Raw genomic sequence first — 15,838 nt, forward strand, 5'->3', positions numbered from 1 at the left:
AGCCCAGCTCTGGCCATTATGGCCATTTGGGGAGTGAACCAGTGGATGAAAGACCTTTCTGTCTGTCTCTCCCTCTCTCTGTAACTCTGCCTCTCAAATAAATAAATAAATAAAATCTTAAAAAAATAAGAAAAAAGAAAGGCCAGGAGGCTCTCAGAGGCTCCCCTGTCCACCAAGAACTAGATGGTGAGAGAAGCTTGGCTCTGGCGCCCTGTGGGCTGCTCCGAGTCCTGCTGTGGGTGGGGGTGTTAGACCAGAAGCGCTGGTGTCAGACACACAGGCAGTGCATTCCTGCCGGTCACATTCCTGCAGCCTGACGCTGGCAAGGCCCTCTGGGAAGCCTCTTGCCTCTTCCTGGTGGCTTCGCTCTCTTCCTCCTGACTCCAGCCCCTGGACGCACCTCTGTCGTAGCGCTTACCGTCTTCTCACATGTTTGTCTTTATTACGCCGTGAGCTCCTGGAGGGTCACAAGTTGCCATTTCTGCACCCTCAGTGCCTCACATGGTATCCAGTATTTAGTAGATGCTCAGCCCGTGCTTCCTGATACGAGTTAGGCTGGCAAAACCGTGTATGCCAACCAATGGAGGCCAGATGACCGGAAAACAATGCCATGCCAGGGTGGATGGTTTGAACACTGCCACTTGGGCAGCAGCCAGGGCAGCATGAGGCGTGTGAGCAGGCATGGGGCATTTGAACCGGGCTCTGCCAGTGCACCCATCCATCACACCACCACACCAGACACTGGCTGCTTTCTGGGGGCTGAGGGATTGATTGCATTAGATTCCTGCTCCCTGCAACCATTCGGGTTAGAGTTATGTTGATCCTCATTTTACAATAGAGAAAAGAGGTTTAGGGAGCTTATGTCATTTGCCTGAGGACACAGAGTTGGCAAGAAGGCCAGGACTGTTGCAGTGATCTGGCCAGCTGCCACCCGTGTTCTTGGAGTCTTTGCCTCCTTCACACTGGCCAGACCTGAGGAGCCAGAGAGAGGGCCGGGCAGCTGGTGGGTGGGCATGGAAGGGGAGTGGCCAATGTGCAGCTGTGCCAAGGGAGAGCCCAGCTAAGAGCCCGAGGGGCCGAGCATCATGATGTCTGAAGCATGCTTCAGAGGGCTCAGGAACACGCACAGGTGCACACACACACATACACACACACAGACACATGTGTTATACACACACGGCTCTACAAAAAATTTAATGGAAAACGCTTCTTATGGGGGCCAGCCTTGTGATACAACAGGTTAGGCCGTTGCTTGCAACACCAGAATCCCTTCCTGGAGTGTTGGCTCCAGGCCTGGCTGCTCTGCTTCTGATCCAGCTCCCTTGTAATGTGCATGGGAAAGCAGCAGAAGATGGCCCAAATCCCTGGGCCCCTGCCACCCACATGGGAGACCCAGATGGAGTTCCAGGCCCCTGGCTTTAGCTCAGCCCAGTCATTCGAGAAGTGAACCAACAGATGCAAGATCTCTGTCTCTTCCTCCCCTCCTCTCTCTGTTGCTAAGCCTTTCAAATAAACAACTCTATCTTTTAAAAAATGCATATTATGAAAAAAACTATGCATGGTTTCAAAACGTTTTTTGCTTCAAAATAAACTCGACTTTTAATTCCATTTCCCCCCGCAGTTTCTGAAGTGCCCGCATGCACACACTCTCCCTTGGTGTCTGCGTGGGGTTGGATCCAGGGCCTCCCAGATACCACATTGCATGAATGTTCATATGCTTCACACAAACAGCACCCTGACATGTAGCCCACACACACCCTCCTGCACACTTTACCTCCAATGCCTAGTACGATGCACGTGCTAAGTCAACAGCTGCTGTACTGTTTAGGCAATAACAACAAGGAAAGCATCTATAACTGTTCAGTGGAAGTATGATTTCTTCATATTATTTTTAATCCACAGTTTGAATCTGAGGACGTGCAACTTGTGGATGAGGAGCAAATGTACACACACGTATATGAGTATATATGGGGACAACTGTATATACAAGTATTGGAGTATATATGTGGTAGATATGTATATGTGGCAACTGTATATACAAGTACAAGAGTATATATGGAAGTAACTATATACACTAGTATAGGAGTATATTGGGAAGGATTGGTGGGGGGGTAGGGAGAGGGGAGACTTCTTTTTCAACTTTTCTGAACATTTTGACATCTGAATAAAAAGTTGGAGGACAAAAACATGAGTCTGACACTTTAGACCTAGGTCAAGTCTGGACAAAGGGCTTGGATAAGGGAGAAGAAAATCTGAAGCCATAAGCAGACAGCAAGAAAGAGAATCTGGGGGAGATAAATCCCCACCTGTGCTAACGCGTCTCTAAAAGTATATGCACAGAGTTCAGACTATCACACACACTCTTGGAACTGTCATCGTCAGCAAGTCACCTAGGGATTTTATTAATTTCCCCTCACTCATTATCACCTGGTTCACTAGGCTGTCTGCCATGGATAACAAAACCTCTTAGAAATGAAGGAAAGGCGGCCGGCGCCGCGGCTCACTAGGCTAATCCTTCGCCTAGCAGCGCCGGCACACCGGGTTCTAGTCCTGGTCAGGGCGCCGGATTCTGTCCCGGTTGCCCCTCTTCCAGGCCAGCTCTCTGCTGTGGCCAGGGAGTGTAGTGGAGGATGGCCCAAGTCCTTGGGCCCTGCACCCCATGGGAGACCAGGAGAAGCACCTGGCTCCTACCATTGGATCAGCGCGGTGCGCCAGCCGCAGTGTGCCGGCCATGGCGGCCATTGGAGGGTGAACCAATGGCAAAGGAAGACCTTTCTCTCTCTCTCACTGTCCACTCTGCCTGTCAAAAAAAAAAAAAAAAAGAAGGAAAGGCACTGTGGCGTAGCTTGCAGTACCAACATCCCGTATGGGTTCCGGTTCTAGTCCCGGCTGCTCCACTTCTGATCCAGCTCTGTGCTGCAGCCTGGGAAAGCAGTAGAAGATGGCCCCAGTCCTTGGGCTCCTGCACCCCTGTGGAGACCTGGAAGAAGCTCCTGGCTCCTGGCTTTGGATAGGCGCAGCTCTGGCCGTTGCAGCCAACGACGGAGTGAACCAGCAGATGGAAGACCTCTCTCTCTCTCTCTCTCTCTCTTTACCTCTCCTTCTCTCTCTGTAACTCAAACTTTCAAGTAAATCAATAAATCTTTTTTTAAAACATGAAGGAAAGATACCATTGACGACGGCATGTTAACAGGTACAGTTTTCAGAGAACTAGAACACTAACTTTTTTAAAAGCTGTTCCAAAACTATAACTTTTTTTGATCGGCAACTGCCCTTTACTGTGTCATTCACAAGTTGCATATGTTCCTGCGAAGGTATAGTGAGTATTAAATGTGGTATCCAATCACTTTTCCACATCTTCCCTTTTTTTCCTATTTATTTATTAGACAGGTAGAGCTACAGACAGTGAGAGAGACAGAGAGAAAGTTCTTCCTTCTGTTGGTTCACCCCTCAAATGGCCACAACGGCCAGAACTACGCCGATTTGAAACCAGAATCCAAGTGCCTCTTCCTGGTCTCCCATGGGGTGCAGGGCCCAAGCACTTGGGCCATCCTCCACTGCACTCCCGGGCCACAGCAGAGAGCTGGACTGGAAGAGGAGCAACCAGGACTAGCACCCGGCGCCCATATGGGATGCTGGCATCGCAGGCAAAGGATTAACCAAGTGAGCCACAGCACCGGCCCGTCTTCCCTTTCTTAAGACCTATTATACTCCACAGAATATACAATGAGAGAGAAAGAGAAAGTTATTACTTATGTTTTCCTTTGTCAGAATGTTTGTCCCAGGCAATTCTATGAACTTTGAACAAAGCTGTACATGAGCAAAAATAATCTCCAAGCAAATAAATTAAAAAGCCACAACAAATAGCACAGGCCCAAAAAATAAAAAACTATTTTCATTAACTAACATTTACATCTGGGAAAGGTCTCTGTGCTTTCCCCAGAACTATTAAAGATACAATTCTGACAGTGAAAAAGAAAAAACAATATGGGTAAGCAAAAAAAGAGGACTTACTTCACTAATTTCACCAAAAAAAAAAAAATCGCAGTATTGCTTGGTGATACGTTTCACTCAGACCCCAAGCTCAGAGCAATGTTTCGGCAGGGGAGGGAAGGGGGGATATGGGGCAAGGCAAGTAGAAACCAGGGCCTAGAGCATCCCACCAACAAATCACTGGGATGCTCAAATACTTCTGGTGGCAAAATAAAAACTAATTAAAATAAGCATGATCAGTAAGCATGATCATATTTATCAAAAGTCATAAAAGTTTTCATCTCTTCAAATTAGTAATTCTTCTCCTGGGAATTTATCCTAGAGTCATTCTCAAACCATAGCCCAGGGATGGGGGAAGACTCCTAAGCTACCCAGGGGATCCTTGAGTACAAAACTCTTCCACAATAAGAAGATGACACTTGCCTTTGAGATCTCTTTCTCTCACAGTGGTACAGTGGGATTTCCTAGGAGTGACGTGATGGGACGTGACACCAATGCTCTCACAGCTTCAAGAATGTGTGCTTGCTTGCAAGATGATAGAATGTGGGGAATGATCCTCCACCTTATTTTCACATAACACTTTCAAAATTCAAAACACATGGGTTGGCCATCGCCGCGGCTCACTAGGCTAATCCTCCGCCTCGCGGCGCCGGCACACTGGGTTCTAGTCCCGCTCGGGGCGCCGGATTCTGTCCTGGTTGCCCCTCTTCCAGGCCAGCTCTCTGCTGTGGCCAGGGAAGGCAGTGGAGGATGGCCCAGGTGCTTGGGCCCTGCACCTCATGGGAGACCAGGAGAAGCACCTGGCTCCTGCCTTCGGATCAGCGCGGTGCACTGGTTGCAGCGCGCCGGCCGCGGCAGCCATTGGAGGGTGAACCAACGGCAAAGGAAGACCTTTCTCTCTGTCTCTCTCTCTCACTATCCACTCTGCCTGTCAAAACACACACACACACACACACACACACACACGGGCAGTCTATAATCCATAAAGGCTTTGATAAACCCTACATACTCTGTCTCTTAAATTCTGATTGCCGTTATCATCTGTATCTGGCAGAAACTCCATCTTGGAGATAGAATGGCTGTATGAGCAAGGGAAAAATTAGTTGGAAATTCCACACAGAGCAGGAAGGAACAAACGATTAATCACAGAGTCTTGGCATGGTGTGAGGACTCCAGCCGGCTGTTTGCTGAGGATGTGGGCATGAAGGGGTATGGTGGGTGGCCACAGCACACTGGTTCTCAGCCCTGGATGCCCAGGAATCCTGTTTGGGACATTTGAAGAAGCTGCCTAGGTCCCAAGTTTCTAAAGATTCCTGTTTCATTGGTCTAGAAAGGACCCAGACATGGGAATTAAAAAAAAAAAAAAAATCTCCCAGGGGGCGCTGGCTTTGTGGTACAGTGGGATAAGCCAACACCTGCAGCATCAGAGTATCAGTTCAAGTCCTGACTGTTCTGCTTCTCATCCAGCTCCTTGCTAAGGAACATGGGAAAGCAGTGGAAGATGGCCCAAGTGCTTGGACCCCTGCCACGCATCCAGAATTCCAGACTCTTAGTTTTGGTCTGACCCAACCCTGCTTATTGCAACCACTTGGGAAGTGAGCCGGTGGATGGAAGATCTCTTTTTTCCCTCTCCTTTCTCTGTCACTCTGCCCTCCAAATAAATAAATCTTAACAACAACAACAACAAGCCCCTGGATAATTCAAATGTGGAACCAGATTCAAGAAATACAACTATAAAAGATACCAAAAACTTTTTCTTTTTTTCCAAATAATATATTTTGATACGAGATAAATGGTTGCCCTATATTTTATCCTTTCCAGCCACATAATTTGTGGTTCTGCCTTCTTTATTTTGCAAACCCAAAGGGCAGTGGCACACTGAAGTCTTCAGCCCATAAAGCAAATAAGTAATCCATCAGCAGCCACTTGGACCCCCCTGGTCAACAAGGCAGAATTTACACAAAAGTCGTTCTACTTTACAGTAAGGTAAGCCCGGGAAGCCAGAGAGCTCTGCCAAGAAATCACCCAGCAAAGCTGCATTAAACCAGGAAAAGACTGCCATCTCAGGCCAGACCACTTGACCACATCAGCAGTCTTTGGAAGGTCTGTCTTGCATTCATTGGTTGGGGCCACACAGCTCAAAGCGCCGAGGTCAGTGAGATCAACCCACAGCAAGACTTGGAGAATCTGGAGAGGCCAACGTTGTGACAGGATTTCCGGCTGCTCCCTCCCCAGTGTCAGATGCTCTGTCCCAGTGTCTGGCCCTAACCTCGCCTGCAGCCTTGCAGACAAGGCAGGAGTGGAATTCGGTCCCAAGAGTGCTGCAAAGTCCTGTGATCACAGGGCTCTCTGCACATAAAGAGCTTAACAATCTGCCCCTGCCCACACCACAAACTCCTTCTGAGCCTCACGTCCTCACAGCCTTCCCCAGCAGACCCGCCTTTGCCTGAGGGACCCATTAAATCTTTAGATGACTACTGAACAACAAACAAAAACCAGAACCAGGCATGTGGCAATGCAACCCGTGACACCGTCTGAGGACAGGCCGAGCTTGCCCCCAGGCCCCTCCAGGCAACCAGCAAAGGAGCTGAGGGGGGCAGGGTGCAGGGGCACGGGGGGGGGGGGGGGGGGGGCTACCCCGCCCTCAGGACAAGGTTGCCACAGGCTATCACTCGCAGAACTGACCCCAGTCCTTTGGGGGTGCTGAAAACCAGCTTTGTGAGCACACAAGCATTCTGGATCAGACCTGTCTGTGAATGCAATGAGACCCTGGGAGGAGAGAAAATTCTTGTCCTCCCCACATGTCCTAGCACTCAGAGTCCTTTCCAAAGTATTTTTTTTCACTCTTTTCTATGCAGTTTATGTCATATTTGTATTCCTGCTCGTCCATCGTCTCCACTAGACTGCAAACCACAGAAAGGCAGACAGGGTGCACCCTGCACCTGCACATGGTGGGAAGCAGTGTGTCTGCTGAATACGACAGAAGCTTCTTAGAGAGATTTTTAAAGGGACCTCGATTACCATGGAGCTGAGCAGCTATTTGGCAGGGCACCGTGCCCAGTGGGCTAGCTGAGGGAACGCAGAGAGCCGCTGGAGACAAAAGTGCCAGGGAGAGGGTGGGAGCGAGGGTCAACAGCAGGCCAGCAAGTGCACGGCCAAGGGAGGCACTGCAGAACCTCTGGCAACAGCAACTCCTTTAAAAGACCCGAGGACATCCACCGCACACTCCTGGAATGAACAGTGCCCCAAGCACCTGCTGAGAGCAAAGGACTCCTGGGTCAGCACCCTGCCTGCAGGCCTACCAGACGCATCCGGGGTTTCCTGGCACCTGCCAGCCGAGCCTTGATCTGTTCAGACCCCCTGATCATCTTCTGAGAACTAGTGAGAGCCTAGCTTGGGGCGCAGGTAGGACTTCGCACCATCAATAATGTAACAGAATTCCCATAAACACAGAGGACTTCAGAAAGTCAGCGCAACAGGCGAGACACCAGCTGGGCATCCGGAAAGTGTAGCACCATCAGCCTCAATCTGCTTTCTTGCCCCCAAATCCATTTTTAATATATGCCACTCAAACAGGGCACTAGAGGGGCACCTACATTCAGTATTGATGTGAGAAATGGAATGCTGCCTCATTATGAACAAATGTATTTATCTTCTAGAAATACGGCTAAGCCCACGTGGCTAAATAAGCATCCTCCACTATCCAAAAACCAAGAGCTGCCGCTCACCTCCTCCCCCACCCCCATGCACCACAAACAAAGATGAAATCAAATTATGTCCGGGCCATGGTGCGGATTTAGGTCTGGTGGAACCTAATTAGCAAAGCCAAGGATGTTTTTGAGGCTAATTCCTCAACCCCAGTGCAAACTGCGACCCGAGTATTTCTCCACTCTCCCACCCTTTCCTATCCCATCTAACACCCAGACTGACCTGGCAGAGCATCCGCCCTTCTCATTCTCACGCATCCAAGGAGCGTCTGTCCTCTATCCGGCCCGCACACGGCGTCTCCATGGCCAGGACCTGCTGCTGCTATCTACGCCCGAGCGTGGCTCGGGGCACGGAGAGGAAGCCGCTGCTGCCGGCTCTCCAGGAAAGCTCAGGCAGTCCCAGGCAATAGGAAAAAAAGACTTCCTTTTCTTTCTTTTTTTTTTTTTTTTTTTTTTAAACTTCACTTAGCTCCCGATAACTTCACTCCCTTCCTTTCTGGATGGCAATCATTTCGCCATTCCATGGAAAAGCGCGGGGCCAGGGGAGCCAAGACCTAGAGGCAGGCGCAGGGTCCGAGTGGTCGGAGCCTACTTCCGGGCGGTTTCAAAGACTCAGAACTGTGAGGAGAGAGGCGAGAGCAGCAGCCAACAGGATGTGTGTGGCTGGAGTTCCTGGCATGGAGTCTTGGCTTTCATGTTTATTTTTGGATGTATTTTTCTTCGTCCTTTGATGCAAATTTTGGGCCTGGGAAGGAACCCTACTGGACGCATGCCCCGGCTGCCGGGAGACAGGACAGGCTGCGACCAGGAGGACGCACGCCCCTGGGCGATCTGGCTGTGGCTACTCCTCAGGTGAGGGTTTGGGTTCCGGGGCTTTGCCTGGCAAGGCCAGGCGGCAGCAGCCCCACCAGGGCCACCGTTCATGCGACACGCGGGTCCACCCTGGCGGCCGGGAGAGGCGATCTGACAGGGTTCCCGCGCTCAGCCGAGCCGCCGGCTCACCCGATGGCGTCGGAGGCGTTCATCTCCCGAGACACCAGGTCTCAGGCGTTCGGCCTTCATTTCGAGGGACGTTGTTCTAATGTGGTTTTCAAAGCCCATCACCGCAGCCTCAGCTACCGTCGTCCCAACAATTCCTCCTCTCACCGCGGCTGGAAAGATTGTGCACGGAAAAGACCTTTCCCCCTACGTAATCTCAAAGGCAGTAAACACGAATAACCGAAAAGCCTTTTAGCTCCACCACTGCCAACAGATCTGGCAGAATCTTTTAAGGAAACCAAACCACTCCGACAATAAGAGACTGGAAACCAACATAACCCCGCTTCTCCAATGGCTTTTTTTTTTTCTTTGCTCTTAGAGCTATCCTTGCTTACGAATTGCTTTCTTGTCCCAAGACAAAAACACACCCTTGCTTCTTATGTTTATCATCCCATTTTAAATCTCGTACGGTGTAAAATGGATTTCTGATCCATTAATATTTATGGAGGCCACAGACACACTTGGAGAATAAACTTATTTATACCAGCCCTGATGTCCAAGCAGAGGTTCTCCGAGTTTACTCTGGTCACCACGGGCTTCTGTCTAACACAGCTAAGAAGCCACAAATCTTAAATACGGCTTTTCTTCTCAAGGGCTCTGTAATTTTCTTCTTACCCTTAAATGTTCAAAGAGGTTACTCATCGCTGTGCATTATTGTGTTGGACATGCTCAAACATGGCTCGCAGCAGAGGGAAAGTTTTGCCAGCATGTTTATGCAACTGAAACAGGTGAACAGGTGGTAGGCCACTAGTTCAGGGGCCCCTCGGCAATGACCTCTATGGATTTGCCTGAGATTGCTCCTCCAGTCCACTCCCCTAAACACAAGAGACTCATCACCCCATTAAATTTCACTTATGTGGAATATTCCATACCTCAAATTACACCACAAACCTAACAGCATCCTCATACAGACACAACAGCAGACAGGAAGTCAGGAAGAGAAGCAGACAAAAAAACACGTAAAAAAATAAAACTTCACTGATGATGTTCTAACCACTGAAAAACCTCTGAAGTGAGAAATTCATAGAACTGGATAAAAAATCAGTCTTGTATTTAGTATATCAGTGTGAATTTATTATATAAAACTGATTTGCATTTTTTAAAAAGATTTTATTTTTATTTATTTGAAAGACAGAGTTACAGAGAGAGGTAGAGACAGAGAGAGGTTTCCATCCGCTGGTTCACTCCCCAGATAGCCACAACGGCTGGAGTTGCGCCAATCTAAAGCTAGAAGCCAGGAGCTTCTTCCGGGTCTCCCACATGGGTGCAGGGGCCCAAGGACTTGGGCCATCTTCTACTGCTATCCCAGGCCATAGCAGAGAGCTGGATCCAAAGAGAAGCAGCTGGGACTAGAACCGGCACCCATATGGGTGGGATACCGGCGCTTCAGGCCAGGGCTTTAACCTGCTGCACCACAGCGCAGGCCCCAAACTGATTTGCATTTATATAAATATTTGTTATATAAAACTTATTTGTGCTTATATAATATTTGTATATTATATAAAACTTATTTATAGTTATTATATTTTTTAAAGATTTATTTTTTTATTTTATATGAAAGACAAAGTTACAGAGAGAGGTAGAGACAGAGACAGAGAGAGGTCTTCCATCCGCTAATTCATTCCCCCTAAATGGCCCAACAGCAAGAGCTGAGCCGATCCAAAACCAGGAGCTTCTTCCAGGTCTCCCACATGGGTGCAGGGGCCCAAGGACTTGGGCCATCTTCCACTGCTTTCCCAGGCTCATTAGTAGGGAGCTGGGTCAGAAGTGGAGCACCCAGGACTTGAACATGCACCCATATGAGATGCCAGCGCTGCAAGCCAGGGCTTTAACCTGCTGTACCACAGCACTGGCCCCAATATTTATTATATCTAACCACCATCCATTGTAAATACCCGTAGTCTTGGATCAACTATTAATAACTGGTCTAAACTCTAAACTTCCAAGCCAACATTTAACTGCTTTGCCATTTAACTACCTTACTAGAAAATGCCAATAGGGCGAAGGAGTTTTATAAATTATAATTGTCTCAAGAACTAAAAGTGGTGTCCCAAGACTTTTTTAAATTATTTTTATTCTGTATGTAATTCAGAAATGTAACCAACTGCAATCTCTCTCTCTCCTCCTCCCTCCCCTACCTCTCTAACTCTGTCTCTTCTAACATGTGACTGGAAAATGAGATTTTATATCCTATTAATATATTTTATTAAGTTTTAATACTAGAGAGGAATGAAAGGAGGGAAGCATTACTGACTAACTTGGAAGAAATTTACCAAAATTTATTTAAGAAAGTCCGACTCGACTTTCAGATGCAGCAATCCAGTACCCTTAAATCTGAACTGGATATGAAAAGAGAAGGAAAAGAAAGCAGTTTTCATTAGAGAACATGTAGGGTACACAGGAAATCTTCAAACTGCTGCTTTAGTTAAATCTTTGGGAATATTTATTTTATTTGATGTATTTACTAGAGAAGTAAATAAATGCTCTAGTTATATTTATGAGAATGATTTTCTTAAAATGCTTTGAGTGCTCCATTTGACTTAGAAAATAATAGACAATGCAAAGAAGAGGTATCTGGGATGGCACTGAATAGGATTTCCAGATCCCCTGAGTCTCAGAGTCCCTACCTACGACAGCCTAGGGAACACCTTTGACCTGGAAAGGAAAGGGAAGTTGCGACGTGTCCAGGGGTGAGAGGCCATACTTCTCAGTTAGAAGCAATTCAGAATCCTTGTGGGAGTGTTTTTTTTTTATTTATTTATTTGAAAGGCAATCAAAGAAGGAGGTATCTTTCTCTGAAGGGAGGAAAGAACTTCCACTTTGATTATGGCCTTGTCTAAATAAAGTCGGAGTGTGTGAACTCAAGAGGCTTCCATAGCCTTGGCAGCTCATGACAAGAGCCTGGGTGATTACTGACGTCATAAATAAGAGTGTCAATTGTTAAATCAACAATGGGAGTCACTGTGCACTTACTCCCTAAGTAGGATCTCTGTCCTTAATGTGTCGTACTATGAGAATTAACGGTAAAAAATAGTCTACAAACAGTACATCATACTTTGTGTGTCTATGTGGGTGCAAACTGTTGAAATCTTTACTTAGTATATACTAAATTGATCTTCTGTATATACAGATAATTAAAAATGAATCTTAATGAAGAATGTGTTGGGAGAGGGAGTAGGAGATGGGATGATAGCCAGGTGGGAGGGTGGTTATGGGAGGAAAACCACTATAATCCAAAAGTTGTACTTTGGAAATTTATATTTATTAAATAAAAGTTTTCTTAAAAAAAAATAAAGGCAGAGTTAGAGAGAGGCAGAGGCAGAGAGAGAGAAAGAGACAGTGAACCTGCTGGTTCACTCCCCATATGGCTGCAACGGCCAGGGCTGGGCTGATCAGACACCAGGAACCAGAAGCTTCTTCTGGGTCTCCCACTCAGGTGCAAGGGCTCAAGGACTTGGACCAACTTCTACTGTTTCTCAGGCCACAGCAAAGAGCTGGATCAGAAGTGGAGCAGCTGGGACTGGATCCGGTGCCCATATGGGATGCTGGCACTGTAGGCAGTGGCTTTACTCGCTATGTCACAGCGCCGGCCCTGTGGGAGTGTTTTAACCTTCCATCCCTCTATATGGCATCCCTCTACATGACAACAAGACACAGAGACAAAAGGGGACTTCAAAAAGTTCATGGAAAACGCATACTATGAGAAAATAATGCATGGATTTCAATTTTTTGTACCAAGATGAATTCAACTTTTAATTCCATTTTCCATTCATTTTTTGGAGTTCCTTTCCATCAGGAGACAAAGGTAAACATGTGTGTTGCTCTGAAATGAATGTACCGTGACACTGCTCACTCGTTTAGTTGGACAAGACGGTTCAAATTTAGACCTGGTTCACATCTCTCATTTAGAACCTCCGATCTAACAATGCCTCTGGGCCTCTAAGCTTGCCTAAGGTAGAGGTGTTTTCCAGGGTACTCTTCTGCTGTCTTCTTTTTATCTTACAGTTGAGTGATCCTGCTAGCTAGGTCCCAATCCTTCCCTTTTGCTGTTTGACTGATAGGTCTAGCTTAGATTTCAGCTGACAGCAGAAGCTGAGATTTTAACTTGGATAACACATGCCATTTACCAGTACAATGGATGGGGGAATTATAAACTCTACTATTTGACATAATCAAGGGATAGGTGTTTCAGTTCTCAACTATTTTATTTGCAGATTAATGGCATGTATCCCATCAATAGATCACCAAAATTCAAAGAATATAAGTAGAATTTATTTAATAGTAATGGTATGTTCTGCTCGGAAATGATATTAAGACTTGTTTATTTTATGTCCCCTGTGAGTAAAACAGAATCCCTTGCCCTGATGGCAGGAATTCTGTTAATTACGTTCATTGATATTTGACACACAGGAGATATTTAGTATTTGTTGAATAAACCAACAGTAAACTAAACACAATTCAAACTTTTTTTTTTTTTTTTTTGACAGGCAGAGTGGACAGTGAGAAAGAGAGACAGAGAGAAAGGTCTTCCTTTTGCCGTTGGTTCACCCTCCAATGGCCGCTGCGGCCGGCGCGCTGCTGCCAGCACATTGCACTGATCTGAAGACAGGAGCCAGATGCTTCTCCTGGTCTCCCATGGGGTGCAGGGTCCAAGCACTTGGGCCATCCTCCACTGCTCTCCCGGGCCATAGCAGAGAGCTGGCCTGGAAGAGGGGCAACAGGGACAGAATCCGGCGCCCCGACCGGGACTAGAACCCGGTGTGCCAGCGCCGCTAAGCAGAGGATTAACCTAGTGAGCCGCAGCGCTGGCCCAAACATTTGTTTTCATAAAGTACTTTAGAATTGCACAATCTCTTAGTATTAGCATGTGCTCTATATGCACAAGCATGCCCATTAGTACAGTTCTCATTAAAAACCACTAGATAATGGGATTGGTAGAGGTTTTGTCATTTTACAATGTTGATCGAGCACCGAATTCACTCTGCTCTTCGAGCACCGAATTCACTCTGCTCTTAGGTTCATGAACTGGTGGATAATGGCAAGTACCTCCCTCATCTCTTGCACACACTGAGATCTCTGGAAAAGCAGAAGTCAGATGACAAACTCTATCCATCCTCTCCCAAACACTACCCAGCCTCTCGGTTCTACGTGACTCCCGGAGTCTGGACCCCAGAAGCATCAGCTCTGAGGATACAAATGAAGGGCGGACCCTGGCAGCTACAAAACACAGGACAAGGTTTCAATTTCAAGATCAATGTTCTCATTTGCTGACTTTTTCCCTAAGGGAAGTCCCCGTGGAATAATACAGTTTTTTTTTTTTTAAAGATTTATTTATTTATTTATTTGAAAGGAGACTTTCAGAGAGGCAGAGGCAGCGAGAGAGAGAGAGAGAGAGAGAGAGAGAGGTCCTCCATCTGCTGGTTCACTCCCCAGATGGCCGCAAAGCTGGAGCTATGCTGATCCAAAGCCAGGAGCCAGGAGCTTCTTCCAGGTCTCCCGTGTGGGTGTAGGGGTCCAAGGACTTGGGCCATCTTCCACTGCTTTCCCAGGCCATAGCAGAGAGCTGGATGGGAAGTGGAGCAGCCAAGACTCAAACTGGCGCCCCTTATGGGATGCCAGCACTGCAGGTAACGGCTTTACCAGTACTACGCCACAGCGCCGGCCCCTACAGTTCTAAAATGCACTCAGATACAACTGACCCAAGAGAGGAACAGTGGGGCACTGACACCAGGCTGCTGCTGCTGTGTTAGCCTCACCCCTGGTGCTTTTTTGCCAAAACTGTTCCAGCTCCATCTCTATAAGCTCTTAGCCCTTAAATGCCATTTATAGGAAACCCTGGGGCAGAGGTGTGAAAACGGATTCTCTGAGAAAAACAGACAAATCTTGACAGTGCAGAAAAGTGGCCCAGCCGTTTTAACATGTCAGTGCCATGAGGAATGGGGAGAGGAGGGAGGGAGAAGAGGGAAACTGAGATACAGCAATCACCTATAACACATGGTTCTGCAGTGGAGCATGGTTTAAAAAAAAAAAGAGCAAGCTACAAAAGAAACTTACAGGGGTAGACATGTGTTGTAATGGTGAAGCTGCCACATCCCTCATAGGAGTGCCTGGATTCCAGTCCTGGCTCCACTCCTGATTCCAGCTTAGCTAATGCACAACCCAGAAGGTAGCAGCTGAGAGTTCAAGTTTGTTGGGCCCTGCCACCTGCAGGGAAGACCTGGATTGCCTTCTGGGGCTCTTGGCTTTGGCCTGGTCCACACCCAGCTGATGCAGGTATTTGGACAATGAACCAGTCTGTGGGAGTTCTCCCTGTGTCTGTCTCTGTCTTTCAAATAAATGAGATAAATAGATTTTTTTTTTTTTTGACAGGCAGAGTGGACAGTGAGAGAGAGAGAGACAGAGAGAAAGGTCTTCCTTTGCCGTTGGTTCACCCTCCAATGGCCGCCGCGGCCAGCGCGATGTGGCCGGCGCACCGCGCTGATCCGATGGCAGGAGCCAGGAGCCAGGTGCTTTTCCTGGTCTCCCATGGGGTGCAGGGCCCAAGCACCTGGGCCATCCTCCACTGCACTCCCTGGCAACAGCAGAGGGCTGGCCTGGAAGAGGGGCAACCGGGACAGAATCCGGCGCCCCGACCGGGACTAGAACCCGGGGTGCCGGCGCCGCTAGGCGGAGGATTAGCCTAGTGAGCCGCGGCGCCGGCCCTAGATTTTTTAAATTAAGAAATTCATGGAAAGTTTGGGCACACGTGAAGCGTAGCCCAAATGAGGTGTTTCTGAGCTATTGTTGGTTGACAGATGAGCATACACTGTAGGTGTGTTATGTGTACGTAGCTGGACATGGCAGCTCCTTGGAGATACCTGCTGTTTATTGAGGATGGAATGCCATGACTACCTTCCAGCTACATGGTCCATCCCGAAACAAAGCTGAGGCAAATACAGCCATATGCTGACAACCGCTGCACTACATGGAGCTGAGTCAATGTTCATCAGACGCTTCTCTTTTATTCTGTTTGAAAATTTTTTAGTAACAAGTTTGTTTGAATGCTCACAGGTAGCAACCTCTCAAGACGTTCCTTCTCGGCACTGAGGGCTCCTAATTAA

At 47.7% G+C, this 15,838-nt stretch overlaps 1 protein-coding gene across 4 annotated transcripts in view; it reads right to left on the reverse strand.

The window, feature by feature from the left end:
- The window catches only part of RAPGEF4 (Rap guanine nucleotide exchange factor 4), a 326,097-nt gene that overhangs the window by 234,504 nt on the left and 75,755 nt on the right, over window positions 1-15,838 (reverse strand). Inside the window, exon 1 of one of the 4 annotated variants that reach the window (XM_008258750.5) lies at window positions 7,924-8,839. The exons of the other annotated variants lie outside the window; for them this stretch is intronic. Within the exon in view, the coding sequence (XP_008256972.2) occupies window positions 7,924-7,935 (12 nt within the window). The 5' untranslated portion in view covers window positions 7,936-8,839. Of the gene's footprint in view, window positions 1-7,923; window positions 8,840-15,838 lie in introns of those variants that run through there. 4 annotated transcript variants of the gene reach the window in all.

Source organism: Oryctolagus cuniculus, chromosome 3 (assembly GCF_051225735.1).
Source record: "Oryctolagus cuniculus isolate XC-2025 breed Fujian yellow rabbit chromosome 3, ASM5122573v1, whole genome shotgun sequence".
Classification (NCBI taxonomy): domain Eukaryota; kingdom Metazoa; phylum Chordata; class Mammalia; order Lagomorpha; family Leporidae; genus Oryctolagus; species Oryctolagus cuniculus.